Here is a 15,753-nt window from a genome sequence, read left to right on the forward strand (position 1 = left end):
TATGAGCCAATATATATCTTTCCTCCATTTTCTCAGGTATTTGACCACAGCAACAGAAAGCTGACTAACACAGCTAATATGCGAAGGTGAAGTAGAATCAACCATGTGAAAAAAAAAAAAAGAGGGCAACTGAAGAGATATGATGGTGGTGCTGGTAAAAGTTCTGAGTCAGGAGCTGAAGCCAGGCTTGAAGCAAAGGCTTGAAGTATAACCCTAGCTCTGCTAAGCTGTACTAGATTACCTTAGACCATTCAAATTCTTTTGTGTCAATGAGAATAACAATGAAGGTGAAGATGATGAATTCAATGATGATGACAATAATAGCTTTACCCTGATTCTAAAACAGTCTCTGCAATTCTGAAGTCCATGCTCGAAAAGGAAAGGGGATTGGAGGAGGCAAGATCCCTGTGACAGCTCTGTTTGCACTTTAAGAGCCACTCTCTATTCTAATGCTCTTTGCTCTGTGCCCAGGATGCAGGCTCGATCAGGCATCCCTAAAGGGCTTCCTTGCTGCCTGGCTGTAGACTGGATTCAGCTAATGCAAGACCCCAGCTGAGATCAAAAGCCCAGAGTAGCATAAATTCAGACACTTATTTGCCATAGGTTGGCTGAATCTTCAACTGAACACCACAGCTTCTGTAGGCTGTGGTAGTCATTGCTTATTCTTCCCAGGTCCTGGCAGTGCTTTCCTCTCCTGTCCTTCACACAGGGAGTAACAGCTCCCTACTGTGAGCCCCGCAGTGCTTCACCATCTCTTTCTACTTCCTTCAGCTCTGCCCACACCCTTATTAAACTGTCCACAAACACCCAATTAGGTTGTGTCAACTGTATTATCCAGAGGCCTTGCCTGAGTTCCCTTTCTGAGTACTTCCTAAAGTACAATACCAGAGTCTCTTATTATCTCTGGGTAGAGTGCAGGAGTCAGTGATAAACACTAAATAAGTGCTTACTGAGCGTTAATGCTTACCAACTTCCACATAGTTTACAAAAATGAAAAGCATCAATTTATCACAAATGATTTAAAATCTCACTTGAAAGTCAAGGCCTACGTATAATATGCTAGGTGCCAAGCAAGTGATACAGATAGGAAACATCAAGAGAGTTCAGAGATGGGGCTGGGGATTTAGCTCAGTGGCAAAGCGCCTGCCTGGCAAGCGCAAGGTCATGAGTTCGGTTCCCGGTACCGGAGAAAAACCAACAAAAAAAAAAAAAAAAAAAAAAAGAGAGTTCAGAGAACTTACAGAGAGAAAAGACTGTCCGGGCATGATGGGCGTGGGAAACACCTCGATTTTGACCACACAGACCTCCCTCAGCTCACACTTCCTCTGCTTCACTGGTAAATAATTATGGTTGTTACAGAGCCACTATGGGCATCATGAACTGATAGATGGAAAAGTACAGTATTGTGAATGTTCCGTGAAACCATGATCTTTCCCTCCCACTACACAATCAGGCTTTTTCAGTGATTGAGTCCTGGGCCATTTCCCAAGTCAGGTCCATTAAAAGATACTCTTTTTCTCCTGCAACGGGATGAATAATAGGGACTCTACAGCACTTTGGGTTGTAGACTTTCTTATGTAGCACATTACTTTTATCAGAATCTGGTTTATTGATCTGGATCTCCCAAAACACTGTACATCCTGTGAGGGCAGGGATCCTATTCATCTCATCAATCATTGTCTTCTGTCTGGATCACTGTTTTGAGCTCCTAACCATTCTCCCTCGTTCTTTCCTTGTCTCGCTCTCATATATCATTGCCCCTGATGCCTGCCAGGAACTGTTCTTCACACAGTATCAGAAGTAGTTTCCCAACCTATAAATCCAGTCCCCCTGCCTAGATGCTTAAGACCACCCAAGGACCTCCCACTGTAACTAGAATAAAGTCCAATCTATGTGCTGCAAGAGCCTATGGGATTTGCAGACAGCTGTCATCCCTCACTACACTCCAACCACACTATTCCTTCTGTATGTCAAACATGCCAAGCCAAGTTCTCCCAACAGGCCATTCACTCTATCTGCTGTCCCATCTTCCAGGAATACTGTATCTGGTTGGCTCCTGGCTCTAACATCTTCACAGAGGTTCTCTGTGGTTTCCCACTCAGTTGCAGCTCCTCTGACATTTTTACACGGTCTTTGGCTCCAATGGAAATGACTTCATTTTTTACCTGTCACAAAGTATTAGTGCCAGGACAGTGAGATCTTATCAAACTAGAACCCTAGGGCCTGGAACACTACTTGGGGACACAGCTTGTTCCCAACAAATGTTCTTGGCTGAAGGGTTAGGAATCAGATGAGCTAGAAGATGTTCTGGGAGAAAGAACTTGAAGCATGTAGTTCTAAGTAGAGGTTGCATAGAAAGGAACAAAGCTAATGCCTGTTGTTATCTAACTGCCAGCCCCTGGCTGGAAGAAAGAGCTGAGTCTACCCTGGAAGAGAGTATTGAACACCACACTCCAAAGCTACTGAAATCAGAATGCTACTGGATGGTTGGTCTCTGTAATTTGGACTGCCCATAGAGGGAGAGTTGAGAGAATGGACATGACACTATAAATGGGTCACCTTGAAGAGGAGTATGCCCAAAAGTCCAATCAAGAAAAAATGCCCAAGTCTGAGGCAGGAGGAAAGCAATGCTGCACACAGCCTGGGCAATGTAACCACATTCTCTCTTTTCTGAAAAAATAGCCCTCTGATCTGTAGAATGACATCTACAGCACACAAACTGCACCCATACCTGCCAGGTTCCACAGCCCACTTAAGAGGAGAGTGCAAGAGAAGACAGGTATGTACACCCTCTAGGTGACTTGTGCTGGTCATATGCATCCATGCAATTCTTTTTTGGCCATGATCATTAGGAAGAAAAAGGGAGAGGATAAGAAGGAAAATTGTGAAAGTGGAATGCCAGCCAGATGTCAAAGAATAGGCTGAGACAGCCAAATTGGCCTAAAGGTGAAGTGCTGGCCTCTAAGGGCCCATCACAGGCCTTATTTCCTAAAAGCCATGGGAGCCTGTTACCTTCTACACAGATTGACTGGGGCCAGGGAACTATCCAGAGCTGCCTCACTCTCTTAGCCTACCTGTTCCATTTCTTCCCCTTCTCTTTCTTCACTTTTCCTTTATTTCCTCTCACGGATCTCGCTCTCTGTCTGTCTCTGCTTCTGTCTGTCTCTCTCTCTCCCCCTTCCAGTTCTCACCCTTTCTATCTCCTTTCCTTTCCACCCCTCCTCCTCCTCTTACTGCCTGCCCATCTTCACCTCCTGCTTGAGAGGTGGATAGTTTGGAATTTGGGACTCAGACTCAGTCTTGGGTCTGCATCTTGGCTCTGCCAATCGGAAACTGACCAATGTAAGCCAGTTACTTGGCTCTCAGAGTTCTGGTTGCTGTTCTCCTCAAGGGAAAACAAACACCTCTGAGTGTTCTTCAAGGGGTCTGAAGGCTTGTTTGTGTCTGATGCAAATGCGGCTCTTAATTTGCTAATTTACTTAAGAGTTTTTCTATTCTGTGGCTCTGTTTCCTCTGACTGCCATCATCGCCTACGTCAAACTGGGAGATTTAAAACAATGGAAATTTATTCTCTCACAAGTCTGAAATCAGGGTGATGGCAGGTTGGTTCTTTCTGGAGTCTCTGAAGGAAAATCTGCTTGGTTCCTCGCTCCTGATTCTGCTAGTTGCTGACAGTGCGTGGTGCTTGCAGCTGCATCTCTCCAGCCTGTTTCCAGCACCACACAGCCTTTTTCCCTTTGTGCTCTGTGCCCAATTTTCCTCTTTTTATAAGGACACCCATCACTGGATAGGAACCCAGCCAACCTTAGCAAGGCTCATCCTCATTGGTTACATAAGAAAGGACTGCATTCCTAAATAAAGTCACTCATAAGAACTGAGGGCTGGGGAGTGGCCTTTCCTTTCTGTGTGGGTGCACCCATTGCCCTCACAGTTTATGCTGCTGAACAGTGGGCAATAGCTGTGAAACACAAGAGGATTAGGAAGGAAGTACCACAGGAGTCACAGAAAAGGCTATGGACTAGCCAACTTACAATATAATGATCCAGTTGTGAAATTCAGGATGTAAAATATTGCTTATTCCTACGTTGTAATCTAACTCAGAAATACACAATTGATGAGAGCAGTGGAGTACCTAGCTCTTCATTGGACAGGAGTAATGCCACTAACAAAGCAAATAATGAAGTGAGTGTATCTTGAGCATTTCTACCCAGTACAGTGGTAAATGCATCACACACATTACTCTTCAAATCTCTTCAGTCACCTGGGACAGAGTTTCCTGCTAGTTCCATTTTTAAGGTGGGTAAACCAAGGTATGCAGTGGTTAAATAGCTTTTCCTTCTCACACATCAAGTTAGTTCACAGTCCCTGGCTTCAACCCCAGGCAGGCTGCCTCAAAACCCATTCTGTTAACTTAATCTCTGGGCCATTCTTCCTTCTTCCTAATCTTGTTTTTTTTTTTTAATTGCCAAAAAGATGAATCAAGCTTCCCAGATGGCTAAACTAGATACAAGAAGTCCAGGCAAAAGGCATAGCAAAAAGATTGCGTTGAAGGAGATAAGAATAATCAAATACATCTGCTAGAAAGCTATTAACTGCTTCAGGCTTGGTGGTTAGGACCTTGGTTACATGGTACAAAAAAAAGGAAAAGGCAAATTGAAAAAAATATATATATACATATAATTTTTCAAACTATATATAATTATATATAAATTATATGTAGCTAATAAATTAATTGTATATAATAAAATTATATATGATTTTCCAAATATATATAAAATATGTATAATTTTCCAAGGAAGGAATATTAATATTAACATTGATATACTTAATTGTGAATAGGTGTTGCCAGGACAGTCTCATGTCAAGGAAAATCAAGTTTCCCTAAAGGACTTATAGGATCCAGAGCTGCATCTGGAGAGCTACTTAGCCTGTGCAAGTTGGCTCCCAAGCTCGCTTCTGCATTCCTGCCAGTGAATACTCTTCAGTCCTCCCTCCTGTGCCAGAGGGAACCAGGAGCGCTCTCTCTGGTCATCATATGAGCAACTGGCTGGTGGATGGATGGGCCCACCTCAGCCCAGCCAGTGTACAGAGCAAAGCCTGGTACTACTTCCCCACCAGGGCCATGCACAGCATGGGGTCTGCTAAATGAAAAGACCACCATACAAGGCAGGGGACGGAGAAGAGAGCTGCTCCAAAAACCTGAAAGAGTGAGGCTACTGGAAGCAGAGATGTGGGTGAGCGACATTTAAAAGAGGTACTTTGCAGAAGCAAAGAAGATAATGTGTTCAGTTTTGAATGGACTGGGTTTAAGGAAATAGTTGCACACCAAGAGATGGCATTTGACATGCAGGATTGGAATGCAGGACAGACCCACACATTTTGGATAACATGGATGTGGTCTCTGTCATCCATTTATTGAGCATGTGTCTGGCATTGTCCTATACCCTAAAGCTGCAGCAATGATCAAAATAAAATCTCTGCCCTTATGTCCCTGTGTCCAAGCTCTGAAAAATAAAGGAGCCTTTGCACAACCACAACATTAATTTCCTGTAACCACACAATGGAAAGAGCAAGGCTAAACTGGGAAAAACAAGCCAAAATGGTAAAGAAAAAAGTAAGACAAGGAAGGTGCCATTAGAGAAGAATAAGGAACCAAAAGGGTGTCATTTTATGGACCCCTGAAGAATGTGTTTAAAGAAAAAATTCAGTGTCAAATGGCCCTAGGCTAGTAGCAAAAGAAGGGTCATTGAATTTGATGTGGGGATTTCCAGTGGTAAGCTTCTAGCAATGGTTCTGGTCCTCACTGCATCAGAATCACCTGAGATGTATGACAGTTACCCTAAGATCCTGTTGCAACTGGTCTAGGGTAGGACTTCTTGAGCATAGGTATTACTTTCAACAGCTCACGTAACTCTACTCTGCAGCAAAGCTGAGAAACACTGTTTCAAAGAAAGTAAGGCACCATTACCTCCACTTAGCCATTCCACAATCTATACATGTTTCAAAACATTATGTTGTAATGATAAATACATGCAGCTTCTGTCAATTTAAAAAATAGATTTATAAAGAGGAAGTTTGACGATTTTTAAAAGATAATCATTTCAGTAGACAGGTAGCAGTATATTGCAGAGAATAAAAAGAGAGGTGTGATTTTTAGTAGTAAGACTAGCAGTCTTAACATCAGACATGGATGTTTAGCCTCAGTCTCCTTCTGCCTTGCTTTGTGATTTAACCTCTTTGTGTCTTATCTGTGAAATCAGGATAAAAATACTTGCTGTGCCCAACTCAGCTTCCTTGGGAGGTCAAGATGGAATAATAGATGTAAGAGTACTTTGAAAAAAGATTGAAGCACTATAAAAATGTAAGATTTATATGGTTGTCAGTTTTTTCCCCCCAAAGATGGCCCTAAAGATAGTGATTATCAACTGTAAAGACCGACGTGGAACCAGCATCCCTTTCCACACTGAGCTCACAAAGACAGCATCCTTTGATAAGTGCTCACAGCTACTATCTGAGGTCTAATGCTGTTTGTAACTCTTCCTTTTTCACAGCTATTCTTGTAAGACTTATAACAGTTTCCAGAGTCTTGCAAATCCTGCTTAAAATTCTAAATAACACAGACATCCATCCAGCATACAATTACAGAGTAGAATTATATTGCTATAAAAGTTAAAAGGCTTAATATTATAAGGTCCGAACTTAGTTGTCAACATGTTGGTTACAGAGAAAAGGGGAACACAGGACAGATGGAGAGACATCTGTGAGAGAGAGCAAGCATGCTGCAGGATCAGAAAAGCCTACTTCCCCAGGCAGATGGGGAAGGATTGTCCAAGACTGAGTTAAAACTACCAGCAGAATTCAATGACCAGCTAGAGGTCTATTTGGGTACCAAGTTATGCCCTCCTCCATAATACACATAATGCCAGGTCTCCGGAAAACAAAGCAGTACTCCTTTCAATTATCTGTCCTCAGGTAAGCAGTAGTACCCATTTGTGGTTGCTAAGGCCCAATAGACAGCATTTCCTTAATCATAGATGACTGTAGATATAGAGTAGTATTACAGTAAGCTTTTGATGTACCTTTGGTTTGATACTTTTTTTCCTTAAATAAAAATACAAGAAATACATTTCCCTGTCAAGGAAATACCATACTTAACAATTGGGTGTCTTTTTTCTAATAAGCACTTTGGATTCAGAGCAGAAATAAAAAGATGGATAAAGTTGTAGCTGGGAGTTAGGCCAGGTATCAGGTAACTGGTGTGAGCATCAGAGATATCCTGGGGAAGATCAGTTACAGTCTCCCCTCTGAGCCTGCCACCATGCGTCTACTCTTCAGTTGCTATTAGGGACAAGGTGCTAATGACATTCTTGATCTCCCCACACCTCCTCCACTATTTTCCACCCAGTCTCCTCTGCAGGCTTCAAAACTGTGTTTCTCAAACAGACACAGATACACAAGCCATCCGCTCCTTCATCTGGCACCACCCCTGACAGGACACAGACCCTTTCTCGTGTAAAACAAAATAGGATTTTGAAACAAAGCTATAAAGGATTCTTCACAAGTTTACATGGATCTTATCCCTCAGGGAGTCACTTTTCTTGTGTCCTAGCATGCCTATGAAATCACTACCACCCAGAGAAAGGTAATGGAGCCCATGCGACTACTGCATCCTTGGCTCCCTTCTTAATGAGAAATATCCTATTTGAGGAAGCATCTTCCATATCCCAGTGTATAGACCCTAAACTTTTGAAATCAAAGGTAACCAGGTTTGGTGGAAAAGAAGTCCCTTCACAGTCATTCTGTCCCTTGTGCAAAGCCCATCTTTTAAAGGCTGCTGTGACCTTGGCCAAGTCATTTAACCTCCCTGGGTTTCTTTTCCCCCATATCTATGGAAGAGAATAAAAATAGTGTCATGTAGCATTTTTTGAGCATGATTGGAGGTGAAACATACAAGTCCACAAAATAAAACATGGTATGGATCAACCTTTTCTTTTTCTTCTACTAGGTTTTTCAATATTACACACCCGGTGACCTCAACCTCTAACTTCTGTGAATTTTTTATGAGCAGAAAATAAGAAATCTCAGCCAGAAATATGTGCTTCTAATTGGGACAAGGATCTGGAGGCCAAGCAAGGGACCATGTGGCAGTTCATCCTTCAAAAGTCCCTATTGTTTCCTCTGTGGAAGCAATGCTCATCAATAAATCACCACATGGCTATGTATTTTTTAAAATTACATGGAAATTTTACCATTTTCTACTGTTATAATAATGCACAAGCAAAACAGTGCTTTCTTTCTCCTGCTCTCAAAGATATCTTGTTGACAATTACAGTTTCAGAAGCACAAAGTACAAAAACTGCCCAGAAACTGAAGATGAGAGCTAAAATTAGATTTCTTTTTAAAACATTCCCCATACACAGGACCTAGGAATGTTACTGTGGCTGCTGTAACCGTGGGTGATGTTCTATACCCACCGTTAGTGCAATAAGGGGATACAATAGGCATAAGAATAGCTTAAGACTTAACTGTAAGATTATTTTTCAAGTAGCTCCTCTAAGTATAATACCTTAGCTTCTAGAAAAAGTAATCGCTGCAAACATTTGAAAAGTCGAAACTCTATGCAAGGGCCTGGGAGATTAACACAATTGAACATAATAGCTCCTTCCAAACCATTTCCTAGGGACTAGAGTGCAAAAAGCTTGAAGTCTTAAGATGGCTTTCCGAATATGTTTTATTTATTCAATGAAAAAAAAAGGCTATTTGAAGTTTGTGTATTCCTTTCACATAGAGACACTTCACTGAGCTTTAAAAGAAGCATTCATCTGGGGGTGCAAAATGAGTAATTCCCCAGCCTCTAGAAAATGTAGTCGTGGTGAACATCTGAAAGTTAAAATGCTATGCAAAATGTCTTTTGTAAAGATGCAGACAAAAACCTTGAGATAAATAACTTTTCAAAATGGCCTTGGCGTTTGCATATATAAAATAAACACATCCCCTGTGCCTAGTATGGGATGTATCAAGTACCTTTGGACAGTAAGCAATGGCTGGAGGAAGACCCTGAGACCCTGAGAGAGAGGGTGGGAGTGGGCTTTCCTTTCCACAGTCCATCTTTCCTATGTTTATATATATCTGTATTAATAGTGATCTAACTTAATCTAATTACTTAATTTAATTAACCATGGCCTCTGCAGCAAGCAAGGCAGCCCATGTGTCCCAGTGGAGCAGATTATCTGTCTCTACAATCATAGTAGAGCCCAAGCTTTCTCTGGCCTGGACGTCAGGTACACTGGAAAGCAGAGAAGTCCCTGGCTTCCTTTTCTCCTGAGCAGCCTCTCCTCTGGGTGATGCTCTGGCACTAAGAAGATGCAAGAAATTGCAGATACTGTCTCAGGCCATCCTCATCTCCCCTCCCATGCTCCATTCCTCCCTAGCTTATTCTCAGCCCCAGAATAGGCTACTGCTTTTCAGGTGTACCACTCTGCTCTTTTTCTTCCTGTTCCCATCCCTGCGCACTACCACAGTGCACTCCCTTCCCCAGGAGCCTAGAGCATAATAACTGAGGGAGAAGGTTAAAGATCTTCCTCTGGACTCTGGAGTACCAGGGGAACCCACTGGAGCCAAAACCTCTTCTGGCACACAGTAGCAATAAGACCTTGATAAGTTACTCAACCTCTCTGAGCCTCAGATTTTTCATTCTTGAAAGTGTGGTAGTCATCACAGATACTGCTTGGCTTATGATAGGGTTACTTCCCCATCAACCCATCGAAAATTGAAATTATCATTCATTGGAATGTGACTGAAGCATGTAATACACCTGGTCTACTTAACATCATTGCCCCACCTCACCTATCTACATGTGCTCAGCACACTTCCACTATCCTACACTTGGGCAAAATCATCTACTATAAAATTTATTTCAGAATAAAATGTTAATTATCTCATGTGATTCATTGAGTAGCTGTGTCTAGTGATGCAATACACTAGTTTCAGTTGTTCATCCTTAGGAATTTGTGGATCTTTGGGAGATTTAGGAGAGAATAATACTGTATGTCACTAGCCTACAACAATATCAAAATTCAAAGTATGTTTCTACTGAATACATGTCAGGATCATACCATCACGAAGTTGAAAAATTGTAAATCAAACCAATGTAAGTAAGGAATTGTCTGTACAGCCTCAGAAGAATGGAATACAGATTCAATGGGATCAATGATGCAAAATGCCCAGTATAATACCAACGTACAGCAAGTGAACACCAAGTGCTAGACGTCACCATTACCACTGTCATCATCATCACCACCGCCACTAGTGGTAGCAAAAATAACTGGTTTCCACTGACAAAGGATGGTGTATCAGTCTTCCCAGACCTGCTCACATTTCCAGCTCTCCAACAGAGACTCACTCACAAGCACTGTGGAGTGGTGTGGGGAGGAGGACTCGACAGCCAAAGGGGTTCACCTTGAGCAAATTCTTAACATTTTTCAACATCAATTTCTTCAGTTATAACGTGAAAATAATTATACCTCCTTCAACAGTTGGGACAAACATTATGTGTAATATGCAGAAAGTGTCCAGCATATGAATGCTCTATGTATCTTGGCTTTTTATTCAGCCCAGCTGCCCTTGCCTGCCCTCCTCTCTCTGCCCATCTCATTCCCAGAAACTTCATACATCTATCTTTCTAGTCTGTTCTGAGAGCATCTGTGACAATTTTCCTTCCACAGTGACTTTTCCTACCACTGAGATAATAAAGTATTTATCCTCTGTGGAGATAGAGGAGTTGGAAGCCCAGAGGATCCCAAGATCTTTTCTCCATGGCTGCTGTTGACTTTTTAAAAGCCAGTGCTTTCAGACAATAGTGCACAAAAAGAATTCCATTCCCATGTGGCCAAAAAGCAGTTTCCAAGTGCACTCTCTCTGAGTTCTCGGCATTATGATCTCCCTGTTGTCTGGGCAGAGAGTCACTTCCTTTCCTGAAAGTCAACTCCCAGATGCCTTGTTTAGGAAGGTTTCATAACAGAAAGTGAAAATCAGTTCATTGGTAAATTAAGGCACACTGGGGCTTCTAGCATGTGGACAGGCTGGAGAGCCACTGTACATACCAGCTGACATCTATATAAGCATCTGGCATTTCATCTCCCTATGAGCCTGACTCTAGCTGCCTCTGTACCCATTCAGTATAAATCACAGTCAATGTTCTTGCAAACTCTGGACAGTTCTGGGAAGCACTGTTAAAGGATTCCAGCTAACTCCTTAGCATGTCCTACAGGTCCTTCACAATCTGACCTCAATTCCCCTGTTAGACTCTCCTTAGACCCACCTCATACATCTCGCCATTCTGCAAGCCCACCAAAATCCTCCCTGCCTCCTACTCTTTCTTCTATCTGGGATGCCCCTTTTTTTTTTAAACTCCTTTACCTAATGAGTCTTACAATACTTTAAACCCAACCCAAGTGTTACCTCACAAAGAACTCCCCTGACCTTATACAGTCAAAGGTCATTACCTAATTCTCTCATGAGGCCTTGGTTGCTGAGCTTTTCATGGAGAGCTTCTATGTTTCTATCCTTCTTCCCTAAGAGGTCATAAGCAGAAGGTCAAGGATAATTGTATAACCCATGAGTCTGACCAGCTTGGTGTCTGGTAACCAACACATTTAATTTAGTGAACTGATGAAAGAAAACAGAAAAACAGGAAGGATGGATTGAACAATGCTGATCCTCAGAAAATACACTATCCTCTCTGAACTTCCTACCCTGTGGTGCCTGGAAATTACTTTTGGTAGGCAAGCATTGGTGAGAGTACACAGGGCAGCAGAATTGTGTTTGCAGAAGGTGGGTGGGTATTCCTGGATGTGGACAAGGGAAGTGCTCTGGCCAAAACCATGACTCCTGGAAAGTATTAAATTCTAGGGTCTTTTCTTATTTTCACCCTGCTACACTTCTGTACAGAGCTGATTTGCAATAAAACTTGAGATAAATAATATTTTGTAGAAAAGTCTTATTTATTTTTTAATTTATTAAACAGCTATAACCCCAAGGCTGAAAAAAAAAAACTTTTATCTTGTAACTGCAGTTGCTCTTGGAAGTGCCATCACCAGGGTTATCCCTCTGGTAATTATTGAGCAATCCATTTTCACCAATAGACCTGACACCTGTAATAAGAGTCCCTGTCTGCCTGTGTATTTTCTGGCTAATTTGATCCCTTTATATCATGTGACTCTCAATGACCCATATGCATTATTAGAGTTATCTTACTAAAACTTTCCTTAGGCTGGGGTGTGGTGGCACATACCTATAATTCTAGCACTCGGGAGGCTGAGGCAGGAGAGTCACTTTGAGTTTGGGGCCAGTGTGGGCTACAAAGTGAGTTCAAGTCTAGCCTGAACTGTTTAATGAAACCCTGCTTCAAAAAGACAAAAAAAAAGAGAACTTTCTTTAGAGGTGCACCATAAGTAATGCATCAATTTTTAAATCCTGGCAGAGTGAATCCATATCCCAGTCTTAGGATAGCCTAGAATACTGTTTTACAGAGGTTACCGGAGTTTCTTGGTTTTTGCCATTGAATGTAAGGAAGTGCCTCATCCAACTACATCCTTTCTGTAGGAGATGTTTATGGAGGGAGAGAAAGACACTATAAAACTTGCCCTAGCTGTTTAGCTCATAGTTAGTAAGAGTTTGTTACAGCCCAGGGTATTTAGTCTTATTCCAAACCCTGCAAGACTTTTGTGCTGGTTCTGCAAATGAGGAGTCTGAAACACAGAGGAGTCGGTAACTCATGCAAAGTTACATAGCTCCCATATGCCACAGACAGCACTGAGATCGGGTCTGCCTGCCCCAGAGCCTGAAAGCGTGCCACTCCCTCGGTTGCACCTCCACGGTAGGTTACTCTGACCTCTTATTCAGGAAGAGTTTTTCCAACCTGTGCAATTCCTAGACAGCTCTCATAAAATCTTACTCCTTTTGGCATTTTACACTCTGCTCATACAACCTTCTCTTTAAAAAAAAAAAGTGATTATTGAAAAATAGCATGATTCATGTATTTATCATATTCAAGGATGTAATAGTTTTCTGAGTGTCTTCCTGACCGATTTTTTATAAATGTCCTCAGTGGGTACAAATTGATCACCTTTGTCACTGGAAACAGACAAGAGTATTCCATGTGTCATGGTCTACAATGAGACCAATATAGTTCACAAGAGAGCTCATCTGGTCCTCCTTTAGTGAGCATACCCTTCATATGGGACAGTATTGGAGAACAATGGCCCTTCCTCTGCCGGAGCTCGTAGCACAGAAGTTCACCCCTTCCAGGAATTAACAGCCCCAAACACACTGTAATATTAGGTCCTCTGAAGTCCACCATAAGGCAAGAAGTTCAGGAGAGGAAATCATAACTACCTTGGAAAAACCTCAACTTGCTTTATTGGAGTGGGATCATGAAGCCTAATTTCTCACCTCAGCTTTTTTCATTAGTACTTACTGGCCAGTTTGGGGAGGATCAAGATAAGGGCAAGGCTAGGGGGAATAGGCCATAAGCTAATTGTGAAGGACCAAACTAAAGAAACATGTGCTTCCCTGGGGCACCCAATAGCAGCACTGAGAATGGATTAATTTGTATTTGCATAGAAATTAAAACAGATAACAAATGCATATACTAAAGCAAACTTAAGGTCAAGCAATCCAAAGTGTTAAGCAGTGAGCTTTCCTACCAGCCTCCCAGGCAGCCTCTCTGACCCGGTTTTTAAGCTCCTGCAGAAAGGATTCTGTGTGTCTGTGATGCTGGGTAACTCAGGCCACCTAACCTAGCCAGAGGTGGTGGGTAGCAAAGCTGGGCAAAGGAGACTTCAGCGCCGGGTAAGCGCTCCAAACCGGCTCAACTCATAGGCGACCACTTTGTTCCCTGCCAGGTACACAGGGTCATGCTTTGGGAGGACCACTGGAGCCTAAGTCAGGCCCTGGCACCCGCAGCTTACTCCACAGCTTCCTCAGCAGCACCCACCTCCTAGAGGTAAGCAAATGTGTGTTGCAGATAAAAGAGGGACCAGAAGACGCCCTAGAAAATCCCGAGGAGACCTGAAGCACCCACAAGGCCACCTGACCCGGCTACTGGGGACGGGGGTGGGGGGGTGCTCCTTGCTGCGATGCTGAGGTAGGTGCTGTCCCTTGGGATTCAGGGCGGTGCCTGGTGGTGGTAAGGAAAAACGCTGCTCAAATTTGCCTTACTAAAAATCGCCCTCCCCGCATTCGCATCACTGAGGAGCACCCAGCTGGTGTTTATCCTAAGGGCAGCAAATGCAGTTATTTATCTCTCTATTCCGCGATATATTCTCTAAAGTAATGAATGGTCCATTAAACTAAGTTTGGGCGTCTGTCTCCTCACAGCCACCTCCTCGCGGGCATTCTCAGCCGGGGAGGCCGTCGGCGTGGGCTGCAGCCTTCCAGCCTCCACCCTCTCCCTCTGCCGCCTCCCCTTTCCCTCCCTCCCCTTCACCCCTCCCCCTGGTTATTTGGGAGATTAGAGTTCATTAATTAAATCCTGTGCTTAGATCGAACTGTAACATTATTCCAATCACATTTATCTTGCAGGCGGCAGAGGAGATGGCAGCCTCGCTGGAAACGCGCGGGGGAGCCTGAGCCAGCGGCCGGGGACGTACGGCGCGGCGCGCTCCTTCGCCACGCCGCCGCGCAGACCCTCCATCTTCCCGCTCGGCGCTGCCCGCTCGCCCGGCCCCGGGCTCGCGCTGCTCCCGGGCCTCCTGCGGCCCCGGCTCCCGGCCTCCGCGGCTCCGCCACCAGGGGCCCCCTCCCCCGCCACACACGCTCACACGCGTCCGCGAGCACTCACACGCGCGCGCACACACACACTCACACACACTCACACGCCAGCGAGCTGCTGGCCGCTCAATGGACCGATTTCCTCGGTTTCCCTGATTGCAGTCCAGCCCGGGATGAGAAATTGCAAAATGGCCCGGGTCGCCAGTGTGCTGGGGCTGATCATGCTCAGCGTCGCCCTGCTGATTTTATCGCTCATCAGCTACGTGTCCCTGAAAAAGGAGAACATCTTCACCACTCCCAAGTACGCCAACCCGGGGGCGCCCCGAATGTACATGTTCCACGCGGGATTCCGGTGAGTGCGGGCCTCCGCGAGCGCCCTCAGTATCTGTCTGGTGTGTGCTGTGTCAGGGGACGGAAGAGGGGTGCTCGGGCTTCTGCAGGCACTTTGGGCAAGATAACTGCGTGGTCCTTCCACTTGTGTCTCGACTCTCCCTTCCTCCTGCCCTTTATTTTTTTTAACCCAAAGCCCCTAAAAGCCGTGGTCCCGATCGATGTGATTGCATTTCTCGTATTCTTCCTCAGCGTCCCTTCCCCCCATTTCAGAAATCTAGGAGGGTGTTAGGAGAACAACGGTGGAGGGAGAGGCAGCGTAAGGGGGGCAGCGAGCCGAGATGGACAGGCGAGAGTCGCGCCCTCCCCGCCCGCGGTCCGCAGGCTGGGAGGCCGGGCTCCGGGCGGTGCGAGGCGGCTGAAAGGCGCAGGCGCCGACTCCCTCGCCCCCTCCCCCTCCTTCCCCTCCTCCCCATCAAAGGGAGCGCGGGCCGGTTCTCTGGAAGCCCCCGGGGCGTTCGCGCGCGACCCCCGCCCCCGCCTGCAGCCCGCTTTCCGGGATTTCCGCAGCCGGCCTGGCCCAGCGGGCAGCGCGCCCCCGGGGGCTGCAAGCGCTCGCCCAGGTGGAGGTCAGCGCTCGGCGCGGCCGGC

At 44.7% G+C, this 15,753-nt stretch overlaps 1 protein-coding gene across 1 annotated transcript in view; it reads left to right on the top strand.

Annotated features, from left to right (window-relative positions):
* Positions 1–14,647: 14,647 nt before the first annotated feature.
* St8sia3 (ST8 alpha-N-acetyl-neuraminide alpha-2,8-sialyltransferase 3) overlaps positions 14,648–15,753 on the top strand; it is an 18,921-nt gene continuing 17,815 nt past the window's right edge. The window contains exon 1 of the mRNA XM_005372973.2: positions 14,648–15,124. Coding sequence (XP_005373030.1) covers positions 14,946–15,124 — 179 coding nt within the window. The 5' untranslated portion in view covers positions 14,648–14,945. The remainder of the gene's footprint in view (positions 15,125–15,753) is intronic.

The sequence above is a fragment of the Chinchilla lanigera genome, unplaced genomic scaffold, assembly GCF_000276665.1.
Source record: "Chinchilla lanigera isolate Chin_1 unplaced genomic scaffold, ChiLan1.0 scaffold00001, whole genome shotgun sequence".
Taxonomy (NCBI): domain Eukaryota; kingdom Metazoa; phylum Chordata; class Mammalia; order Rodentia; family Chinchillidae; genus Chinchilla; species Chinchilla lanigera.